Source organism: Antechinus flavipes, chromosome 2 (genome assembly GCF_016432865.1).
Source record: "Antechinus flavipes isolate AdamAnt ecotype Samford, QLD, Australia chromosome 2, AdamAnt_v2, whole genome shotgun sequence".
Classification (NCBI taxonomy): Eukaryota; Metazoa; Chordata; class Mammalia; order Dasyuromorphia; family Dasyuridae; genus Antechinus; species Antechinus flavipes.
This window is the reverse complement of record NC_067399.1, coordinates 213,952,495-213,964,697: the sequence shown is the minus strand read 5'-3', so window position 1 is coordinate 213,964,697 and position 12,203 is coordinate 213,952,495. Positions and strand designations below refer to the sequence as shown.

At 35.8% G+C, this 12,203-nt stretch overlaps 1 protein-coding gene across 4 annotated transcripts; it reads right to left on the bottom strand.

Moving 5' to 3' along the window:
- Window positions 1-808: 808 nt before the first annotated feature.
- Window positions 809-10,629, bottom strand: CEBPZOS (CEBPZ opposite strand). 4 transcript variants are annotated; one of them, XM_051976158.1, is made up of 5 exons: window positions 10,541-10,629; window positions 3,512-3,627; window positions 2,605-2,649; window positions 1,357-1,441; window positions 809-1,275 (listed from the first exon to the last, which is right to left on the bottom strand). In XM_051976158.1, the coding sequence occupies exons 1-4, from the start codon at window positions 10,570-10,572 to the stop codon at window positions 1,359-1,361; spliced, it is 276 nt and encodes a 91-aa protein (XP_051832118.1). In that variant the 5' UTR covers window positions 10,573-10,629; the 3' UTR covers window positions 809-1,275; window positions 1,357-1,358. The 4 variants fall into 4 exon arrangements, with proteins under 4 accessions (XP_051832118.1, XP_051832117.1, XP_051832119.1 ...); XM_051976157.1 differs by lacking the exon at window positions 10,541-10,629 and adding an exon at window positions 9,829-10,239; XM_051976159.1 differs by lacking the exon at window positions 10,541-10,629 and adding an exon at window positions 9,378-9,425.
- Window positions 10,630-12,203: the final 1,574 nt, after the last annotated feature.

The window sequence follows — 12,203 nt, the reverse complement described above, 5'->3', positions numbered from 1 at the left end:
AGTTTATATTCATTTCCCCATGTTTTCTTTGGGTGTAGCTGCTTCTGTCCATCCTTGATCAATTGAAACTGAATTAGCTCTCTTTATCGAAGAGATCCACTTCCATCAGAATACATCCTCAAACAGTATTGTTGTTGAGGTATATAATGATCTCCTGGTTCTGCTCATTTCACTTAGCATATTTAAGTCCTTTATATTTTTAAGATGTCAAGTAAAGGATATTTGTTTTCTTCCATTCTTTTCCTTTCTTTGATTAATACTTTTATTTAAATATCTCTAGGTCTCTTATTCTCAGACATTTTTGAAACCACTTACTTATTACACATATTACATATACACAACTCCTCTCCATTCTTGAATTTCTTCCTCCTTCTCCCCCCCGATCTCCCAAGTCTGAGTTCTATTCTTTCTATATTGAAATTGTAATCATCAATTTATAGGCAAATTCAGAAGACCTTTTCTTCATTTTGTTTGAGATCTAAATCTTCCTTAATCTCTTAATATCTCTTAGAAAGGAATTCCCAATGAATACTTTTTAAAATTTCTAGAGTACTCTTGCAATAAACCAATAGGTTTACAAAATTGTAATAATTTATAATTACATTACAAATAACTTTTGAAACCTAAACAAAAATCCCTATCAGCTTTCCTCACAATGCTGCAAAACAGGCTTTGAATAAATGCTTAGTAACTTAAATACAAGTTTTAAGCCACGTAAGTAACTGATTAAAAAATTATTTAGTTAGCAATAATACAAAAATGTAATCTTGTATTTAGTGATTGCTGTAATCTAAATTAAACAAAACACTTCAACTTTTACTAATTTTATTTTATTAACCAAACAATTTATCACATGCCATGCTATAACAATGATGTATATACAAACTAAATGTCGTCATAATTTCTGATATTTTAAAGTTACTCTTTGTTATCCTTACATTGATAAGCATATATTTGGATAGAATAGCTTCCACTGAAAATTTTTCCTTTCTTTCTGCTACTGGTTTCAGAATAGTAAAGGATCTCAGTTGCCTCAATAGAATTTGGCTTTCTTGAATTTAAAATACACACACACATATTACATTACATACATACATATATGTATGTGTGTGTGTGTGTGTGTGTGTGTGTGTGTGTGTGTGTGCGTTTAATCAAAAACTTTATTTGATGCAACCACACTGGCTTTTTCTTCAAAAGTATAAAAACAATTCAGCAGGAAGCTGAAAGAGATGACTAGTGTTGACTCAGAGAGAAGAAAAGTTCAAATTGAAGAGGCTGAAAAACAAAACAAAGGGAAATTTTTAAATTGGATTTTTAACAATAACCAATAATTTATTTGTTTAAAATTCAACTTACTTCTAATTTTTGTAGTTTAACCATTCTTCTTGATCACGTTCTCTTATTCCATAGAGTCCAGACCATTCATTAGATTTGTAATAAGCTAAAAATAAGAATATGTATTTCAATGATAAATTAACATAAAAAAGTAATCATAATGAACATCATTCAACAAATCATTACTTTATTATAGGAGAAAAATGTGAACAGACCATTTATTTAAATAACTTAGATTACATACTAAAAGGAGATGAAATTGACAAGATGTGTTTACTTTACTTTATCCCGAACCAGGACATTTCATAATTTTAAAACTTTTCTTGCAAGGAATAAAATTATAATTCAATTACATAACAAGAGTAACATGTCACTTAGAAGTAGATTGTGATGATAACATTTGTAAAGTGCTTACAATGTGCTCTACTCCCAACAACTCTATAAGGTTGATAGTTAAGTATTGTCCTCTTATTACAGATATGGAAACAAGCTTTGAAAGGTGAAGTCGTTTGCTCATAATCACATTGCTACTAACTATAAGAGACAAAACTTGAATTCAGGTTCAAGAAACTGATTCCAGGTTCAGTAACTCTTCTCACTATGCCACATTTCAATACTTAGAGGAAAAGATGCTAAAAAATAATAATATAAAGTTAAAGTGGTGGCAGAGAATTGTGGATAAATAGCTCAATTTACCAACCTATAAATGCCCTTTCGGGAACTACTGGAAAAATTCAGTTCCCTTCACCCTGTATCAGAGGGGTTCTAGTCAGTTGTTAACTTTGAAGGAATGGTTGCTATTCAGCTCATTGTAATTAAAGCAGGTCACCTAAACTATGGGATGATTTCACAAGTGCCAGTTAGATGTCTCAAAAAAATTATTTAGTCTGATAAAAGGGGCTAATCACAATAGTACCATAAGGTTTACAAAAATATGTTGCTTTGTAAACCTTACAGTGTTATATATTTTATATGTGCACACACATGCACGCACACACACACACTTTCATTCTATAAAACCATCTAATGAGATGGGTATTATAGCATTATTTATATTTTGCAGATAAGAAAATGGAGATTCAGAAAGGCTGGGTGAAATGCCCACAGACATGCAGCTGGCAAGTGCCAGGGGTTCCAGGGCTCTGCTTGAGGCAAGGTCCTTTTCCCAGTCTTATATTCCCTCTTAATCTTCCAATTCTTACAGGTTATCCATATCAGCTCTTTACTGCACTCACCCATCTTTAATATGACTTAGGAGGAAAAACATACCTTCTAAGACTAAGGGAAATCTCTTACTCATTGTATGTCTGAAATCTGATGGAGAAAAGAAAGCTTAGTTAGAATTTCATCATGTTTAACAAACTCCTCAGACAATGCTGTGCTGGGAGGCACCGTGGAAGCCTTCTGGATAGGAGGCTCCATACTATCTTCTGGGTAACTCAGTAATTCTTGGATGGGTTCCAAGATGCACCTGCTGGGTTTTCATAAAATCCTTATGGCGATTCTATGATGTTAATAATGGTTTGCATTTATGATGAAAACAATGTAGAAATGGCATTTAAGGGTATGAGAATTTTCCTCTCTCAGCTTACAGAAATTTATTTTACACCAGCCACAGAGTGAGTTTCTTGTCTGGCATCCATTCTGTGTCATATGACCTGAACTTATACGTGGTATGAAAAGTTTAGAACTATGATTCACATTTAAATGCTGTTCACAATACTTTTTTTTATGATAACGAAGAGTTTAAGACGTACAAAAACATTAAAATGAATTCTATCTAAAGTAAGTACTTGGCAGTACTGAGAGACTACTTCCTGCTTTCTACCTCTATCTGCCAGTGAAGTTCTGTGGGGAAGCTGAAAAAGGCTCTACTTGTTCCTAAAAAATGTCCGTATAAACTGTCCCAACCAATCTGTCCTCTTGGCCAGCTATCTTGTCTCACAAATTTGGTCTGGAAACAAAGCAATCCTTTCCTTCATACATAAATTTGTATTTAATATATTTATTGGGGGTAAAAAAAAGACCACAGTGTAAGAGAATTTCCCTCTCCCGCCCACAGCAAAACTAGTCTCTCTTCCCTCAAAAGATCTTAAGAATTATCTACTAAAAATGAGTGGTAATATGTTTTATGGTTTCAAAGTACTAAAAAGAGAGTGTAAAAGAAAATTATTACCTTGATTTGTGTTCATTTTATTAAACAGCCAATATGCTCCTGTGATTCCAAGAAGTTCAAGGGTTAAAATTCCCTTAAAAATCTTTGTTGCCAAAATTTGATTTGGGGGAGCCATCCTAAATTTCAAAAATACAACTTATATTAACACATTGAACTTTAAAGTGTAAGTGCATATTACCCTTTGAATCAGAAGTGTTATTACTGGGGTTGTATCCTAAAGAGATCTTAAAGGAGAGAAAGGGACCCACATGTGCAAAAATGTTTGTGGCAGCCAGAAACTGAGTGGATGCCCATCAATTGGAGAATGGCTGAATAAATTGTGGTATATAAATGTTATGGAATATTATTGTTTTGTATGAAACAACCAGCAGGATGATTTCAGAGAGGCTTAGAGAGATATACATGGATTTATGCTAAGTGAAATGAGCAGAACCAGATCATTACACACAGCAACAAGAAGACTATATGATGATCAATTCTGATGGACATGGCTCTCTTCAAAAATGAGATGATTCAAACCAGTTCCACTTGTGCAGTGAAAAAGAGAGCCATCTATACCCAGAGAAAGAACTGTGGGAACAGAATATGGAACCCAACATAGCATTCTCACTCTTTCTGTTATTTGCTTGCATTTTTTGTTTTCCTTCTCAGGTTTTTTTCTTTCTTTCTAGATCCAATTTTTCTTGTGCAGCAAGATAACTGTATAAATATGTATACATATATTGGATTTAACATATATTTTAACGTATTTAACGTGTATTGGACTACCTGCCATCTAGGAAGGGGGTGGGGAGGAGGGGAAAATTTGGAACAGAAAGTTTTGCAAGGGTCAGTGTTGAAAGATTACCCATGCATATGTTTTGTAAATAAAAATTATAAAAATAATTTTAAAAAAATAAAGTGCATGCACACGTGCACACACATATACAAAGAGGCTTATAAGTATTTCTTCATTGTATCTGCTCTTTCTTAAATTTAAGAAATATTTAAAAATTGTTAATTTTGTACTCAATATGTACTCAATCAAAAATTAAGAAATATTAAGTTTTACCATGAACCCTCCCAAATGGGAAGCTAAAATTTTAAAGATCCATTAAAATTTTTTTTCCAATAAATTTTTATCTTTTGGGCTTTTTTTCATCTTCATTTTCCAGTGTTACTTCTCTTCCCTTTGATTCAGAGGAAGCAATCCCTTATGACAAGGAATAAAAAAGAGAAGAGGAAAAAAACAGTTCAACAAAACTAACCAACATATCAAAAACCTATCAAAACATATGAAAAAGGCCTTATAAAGGACATCAAAAAGGGCTTATAATACAGTATTTTCATAGCCATACTGTCCCATTTTTGCAAAGGAGACAAATAGTCAAAAATTGGAGTGATATGGGTTTGTAGGTAACTCCATTTACAATACAGTGGGGCTTTTTAAAGCCAGTTTTTTTTTTTCCCCAGAACTATATTTCAAGAAATCATAAGTGAAAATTGCACAGGATCAAAAGTAAATTGTTCCAGCTTTTTGAAAAGAAGGAGTAGGAGAAAAAGTAGTAGCATTCCCCAAACCACTCTGAGATACCATGTTAACTACACTTCAGTGATATCTCACAGTAATATTTTGAATGATTTCTTTTTTCTCGATCATATTCCCCACAGCATGACTTTACCTCCTATAGAATTTTGGAGATCTAGGTCATTCATTATGTGCTATTTTATCCATTCCTCTATATCCAAAACTTTTCTACTTTTCCAGTCATTTCATCTTGTTCCAGTCTTAAAAGATAACATGGCCTTTTTCCTTGCCAAGGCCAACTTCTTCAGTCAGTTCATTCATTCAACAAGCATTTATCACTAAGCATTTATTATATGAATGACTGTGTTAGTAATGAGGATGAAAAGAGAAAAATAAAACTATTCTATCTTAAGTTAAAGTTCTGGGCAAAGGTCATGAAAAATAATACATATAAACACATAAGTAATTTCAATATATACTGAATAGATTTTTTTTGGGGGGGAAACTAGTAAGTGGGAGGATCATGAAAGCTTTCCTATAAAATGAGATATTTCATCTTCAATATCTACCAGTCAGTCTATTAGCTTTTTTCCAGGCACCTAAAAATATGAGTCTTAACTATCTTTTTTAAAAAATTAGCCTTGAAGATCAAAGAGAAAAAGAATTCTATGTACAAAAATATTTATAGGAGCTCGTTCTGTAGTAGCAAAATAGTTAACAAAGGATGTGCTCATCTAATAGGGAATGGTTAAATAAATTTGGGTATAAGAATGATGATATGGTTTCAGAGAAAACAAATGACTTGTGTGAACTAATGCAAAGAGAAGTGAATAAACCAGGAGAACTTATATGGTAACAGCAATGTTATAAGGAAAAAAAAAACCCAAACTTTAAGAATTCTGATCATTGGAATAACAAATCTTAATTTCAGAGAACCAAAGATTAAGCATGCTGCCCATCTTATACCTAAAAGTTAACAGACTAAAAGTGCAGGATGAAATATGTTTTTTGGACTTTTCTTTGCTTGACTATGCATGTTTATGAATTTTATCTTTTATTGTTCAACTAGGGTTGGAGTGAGAGGAAGGGGAATTATCAGCACCCACCTCTTATTTTTTTAATTTTTTATAACCTAAGTTCCCATAATAGTTCAAGGGATAAAGCTTCAAATTGTCTTCCCCATGCCTGTCAAAATAATTTTCCTTAGAAGCCTATTCACCATTATTCCCCTACTCAAAAATCTTCAGTGATTGCCTTTAGCATAAAATGCAAACTCTTGAGACTAGAATTTAAGAATTTCCACCTTTTGGTTTCAACTTTTTTTTCAATTTTCTAGCCTTAGTTCACATTACTTCCTATGATGGGTTCTAAGTTCCAGTTTTGAGTACTGTTTCCCCAAACTTTACATGTTGCTCCCCACTTCCTTGCACTGTTTAACCCCCATGCCTGCAAGGTACTTCTTACCTATCCGGTCTTTCAGGAACTCTGAAGTCTTTTTAGGATTATGTCAGGTGCTATCTCTCCCTGAAGCCTTCTGTATTGCCTATAGCTAAAAGTGTCTTTTCCCTTCTCAAATGTTCTAAGCACACTTTGGATCTCTCCTTTGCTTCCATTACTATCTACCTTGTATGGTACTTATTCTTATTTTATGTATAAGTCATATTCTACCTCTACCATCTAATACAATGTAAGATCCACTTACAAGCTCCATGGTGCATTCTATATAGACAATATTCTTGAATAAGAGAATGAATGAGTACAATGGAAGTGTGTTATGTAATGGAAAGTTTTAATCAAGTTAAAAATAAATGGAGGTGCTTTAATAGTAGTTATGATAAAAAGTTATAATGCCAAAGTGATTTTTTCTACTCAACCTACTTCAATTGCTTCTGGGATCAAATATAAGTTCCCCTGTTTAACTTATAAAGCCCTTCACAACTTGGTCCCAACCTCACCTTTCTGGCCTTATTGGGCATTACCAACGCTTCTTTCACTCTGTCATCCAATCCAGCTTTCCATTTTTCACAACACACCCCACCAACTTTGCATTGGCAGTTCCATAAATCGGGAATTTACTCTCTCCTTTCCTTGGCCTCAGGGAGTCCCTCCATTCCTTTAAAGTGCATTTTAAGAAACATCTTCTGCATGAAGCCTTTCTGATTTTCACAACTGTTGGGCCCTCCCTCCAAAATTCCTTTATATTCACTACTGTGTATATATTTACTATTTAATCATTTTATATTCATATTATATTTATATCACATATATTTTGCATATATGCATATGCTTGCATATGTAACATGTATTATATAACAGTATAATTACATGTTGCAATGTGCATATATAACACACGTGTGTGTATGTATACATACTGTTTCCCAATTAGATTGTAGGCTACTTCTGAGGAGGGACTATTTCATTCTTTGTAGTTAAATTTCCAGTGTCTAGCACAGTATCATATTAAGTACTTAATAAATAACTGTTGATTGGTTGATCCATGTGTCATCTTGTGGTTGAGCTTTTTATAACTATCAACCAAACAGAAATATGGTAAAATAGAAACAGGAGAAAGATAAGACTAGAATAGGAAAAAAAAAAGTATTAAATATAAGATCTACAAATCAAAGAAATTGCCATCTCTCACATTGATTTTTCTAGAAATTAAGGAAAACAACAAAGCTGTAAACTTTCTTAAACTTAGATTGTTTGTTTTATATTCTGTGCTGCCCTTCACATAGTTTTAAATTCTTTTAGGGAAGAGACGGTGTTTATCTTAACTCTCCAGGAGTAGTAGTAAGCTTATTGTCATCATGTACTTACTCAATTTAGAAAACCTAAATCTCTTTCACAAGTTGCCTCTAAGGTATGGGGAACCAGATACCCTGCTTTTGAAAGATTATCTTCTTGTTTTATATCTTGCTCAGGTGTTCCAAGTTATTTTGGATTCCCTTTTCTCATTGTAAAAATCTGATCACCCTAAGGAGCTAATGATTTAAGCCTTATTATCCCCATTTAAGAGGAAAGAAACTGAAGCACAAGGAAGAAAAGTGACATATTGAGGAAAAGGGGTAGGGAGGGAAAGGGTTGTCAAAGACAGTTTTGAATCCACTACTAGCTAACTTCATGATCTTTTTTAATAATAGTTTTAAAAATTTTCAAAATATATGCAAAGATAGTTTTCAACATTCACTCTTGCAAAACCAAAATTTTTTCCTTCTATTCCCCATACCCCTTTCCCTAAATAGCAAGTAATCCAATATAGATTAAACATGTGCAATTCTTCTATACATATTTCCTTATTTATCATGCTGCACAAGAAAAATCAGATCAAAAAGTGAAAGAAAATGAGAAAGAAAACAAAAAGTAAATAACAAAAAGGTCAAAATACTATGTTGTGATCCACATTCAGTCCCCATATTCCTCTCTCTGGATGCAGGTGGGTCTCTCCATCAGAAGTGTTTTAGAATTGGCCTGAATCACCTCATTGTAGAAAAGAGCCATGTCCATCAGAATTGATCATCACAAAATCTTGTTGCTGCGTACAATGTTCTTTTGGTTCTACTCACTTCACTTAGCATCAGTTCATGTAAGTCTTTCCAGACTTTTCTGAAATCATCCTGCTGACTGTTTCTTATACAAAAATAATATTCTATAACATTTCATAACTTATTCATACCATAACTTATACCATACTATATGCCAAAATTTATTCTGCCATTCCCCAACTGATGAAAATTTACTCAGTGTCCACTGCTACACACATTTTTGCACATGTGGATTTTTTTTCCCCTTTTTTTATGATCTCTTTGGGATGCTGGCTCAGTAGAGACACTGCTCAATCAAAGGGTATGCACAGTTTGATAGTCTTTGGGTATAGTTCCAAATTGCTCTCTACAAGGTTTGGGTCAGTTCCCAACTCCACCAACAATATATTAGTGTCCTAGCTTTCCCAAATCTCCTCCAACATTATCAATTTTTTTCTGTCATCTTAGCTAATCTGAGCGGTATTTAGTAGTACCTCAGACTAACTTCATAATCTTAAAATTTATTAAGATCTACAATTATAGAAAGACCTCTTGGAAGACTTTAATGACAGAGTCTTAAAAAGATGTAATGAATACAAAATTAGTTAAGCCCAAATTTCAGGAATCTAAAGGAAATGTATGTATAAACTGGAGAGTGGAGGCAGGGAAATGAAAAAGGGGAAAGAATCCTAAATATTGCTAAAGTTACCCAAAATAAAACAGAATGAGCTCTCTCGTTTTAAAATAACTATTAATCCCACCAAAACAGTATTCTCTCCACCGATTATTTTACAATTCCTCTAGCCAATCAATCTCTAGCCAATTAAGCACTTACCTACCTACTCTGTGCCAGGCACTGTGATAAATTCTATGGTTTCAGGAGCTAGTTATGGCAAAAAACAAACAAAACAAAACAAACAACCATCATCTGGTTCTCAATCTGGAAAGTGAACCTCCCTAAACTCACTTAGGCCTTTTCTAGTATGTGTCAGTTCTCAAGCTTTCCAACTTGGCCAGAGTATCAGAGATTGTGCTTAGCTGGTATAACTTCTAAGAGTTCAGGGTCACTTTCACTTAAAGAAGACACTGGAGTAGTGTATAGGATTATAAAAATAGTGCTAGGAAAGGAATCTGAGGTCATCTAGGTATAAACCTACTCACTCATTTTACAGATGAGAACAATGAGGTCTAGAGAAGTTATGTGACTTGTCCTAAGTTACAATGAATAGTTTCTTCTCTCCCATCAAACGTGTTTTTTGGTAACAAATTTTAAATTCTAAGCTCACCTGTCGTGGACATCATTGTATTTTTTCAAGTGCTTAAGGTACATAACGAAGCATCCAACAGACACTTAATAAATGCTCGCCGCTAATGAAGAATGGGAGAGGGGAGGAAATACGCATTTATGCATCTAGAAAATGCTAAGCAAACGTGTTAAGTGCTTTTATAAATATCTCTTTTGAAATTCGACAACAACCCTGTGAGGTAGGTGTATTATTTCCCCCATTTTACAGTTGAGGAAACTGAGAGGGACACAGATTAAATGGCTCACACACAATCTTCTTGGCTGCAGGTTCCATCCAATGCCACTTAACTGTCTTACTCCTACAGAAGTTGGTTACATCGTCACGCTCATGACACTACCATATCACAGACGGGATGTGATTCTTAAGTAGCTCGGGGCTAACATGGCCACCCTACTCCCAGCTCCGAGAGGTTAGGGAGGCTAGAAAGGGGAGGGGTTCGCTTTGGCGGCTAAGGAAAGCCGGAAGGCCAAAACACCAGGGTGACCCGGAAGTGAACTGAACGTTTGCCCTCTTTGCCCCACAGACACTTTCATTTGCTAGGGCCGGATACCGGAGTAACCATTAAGGTCAAAGATAGACAAAATCGGACTAAACAAGCCAGTAATCTCTTCTGCCGCAAAGAGGTCATAAGTTCTACCAAAAGGACCCAAGTTGAGTGCCCTGACTGAAGCCCAAAACGCAGGATACTTACCTGTATCCCGCTGCCGCGCTCCTGCCGCGCATGTCCAGTAGACAGACCCACCCCCTACAGCATTTAGCCTAGCTCCGGAGACTTCCAAGGGGCTGGCTTGCTTGAAGCCCCGCCCCCGGGCACGCTTGTCTGCTAAGCTTCTGCGCACTTGGCCACGCCCCCTGACCGCTCTCTCACCTTGGCTCAGAGACCCGTGTCCCAGGGAAGGTGTTCTTTCTCCAGGGTTTTGAGCTTCCTGAAAGGGGCTTCCTCCCACCCCTCCTCCAGTGCCTTGAAAGGTTGTTAGTTACTGTTAGATAACTGTTACTGTCACCCCAATTTTGCAGCTGTTTAAATGGAGGATCGGGGGGGGGGGGAGGACTTGCACTGGGCACACAAATAGTGTCAGTTGCGGGGTTTCAATCAATCAAACATTAAGCGCCTACTGTGTGCCAGGCACAATACTGAGAGCGAGAGACAAAAAGAGGCAAAACACCATTCCTGCCCTCAAGGAGCTTACAATCTAACGGGAGAGACAACGTGCAAATATATGCAAAATAAACCGTTTTTTGGTTAAACAGGCACTAGAAGTAAGAAGACTTGAAAGTTTCCTGTATCAGGTGGCAAGGAAGCCAAGGAGGCGAGCGGCCAGGGTAGAGAAAGGAACAACTTTCTAGGCATGGGGGGATGGCCATATACTTAACCTCTCCTGAGTCTCACATTTGTCATTTGTAAAAAGGAGCGGGAAAAGAGGATCCTTTTCGTTAATAATCCACTATGCCCTACCATCTTTATGTATGGAAGAGCAGCAGAGCTCTTTAACGAGTCAGGCTGTCATTCAAAGACCACCGAGGAGAGGCTTATTGTCAAAGAATTCTCTGCTAAGGAGACAGAGTTCTTCCAACTTTAATTCTCTAGTGGAAGTTGGAAGGGAGTAAAGTGGTGAAATAGCTTCTCGTGTTTTCTTTCTCTGAATTCTCCCTTCACAATCTCATTCAATCTAATGCCTTCAATTGTTCCTTCTATATGATGATTCTCTAATTCTTATCTGAGTTCTCACTTCAGATATCTAAGAGATAGCTTCACCTCTGTGTCCTTCAAATTTAACAGAAAACTATCTCTCCTTCCAATTTCTCTATGGCTCACATACCCGTGCTCCTCTGCAACCCCCTGTAAACTCTGAAGTGCTGCAATAGTCTCATCAACAATTTTTCTTCTCAAGGAATCCAATGATTCTTACTGGTTTTCAAGAATTGAAAGCTGAAGATTTTAAAGTTTTTTTAAACAGTCTCATTGTCAGCCATGCTCTTTCAGTGTCAGATGTTTCTTAAATCTTCTCCTTTGTTTTGAGGCTTTTCTCTCTTTCTGTCTCTCTCTGATGGACAAGGCAAATATGGCTCATTGGCACCCATCTGATTCCTTCTCCACCTGTAGAGATACAAGCTAACCCTCTCCCCCAAGCAGTTAGCCTATCTGGTCCCTTCCATTCACCACTTTCTGGATCTCTCCACATCACCTGGCGATTATCTAAAGAGAGTGTAGCTGCTCACACTGGACACTGCCCTTCTGGTGGATTATAAAACCTGTCTGCTGGAGCCAGTGCATCTTTATCAACAATTTAAAAATTAATGGTATAGAGAACTAAATTTAGAAGTTCTCTAAGGTTACCCGTGGCTCCCCCTTT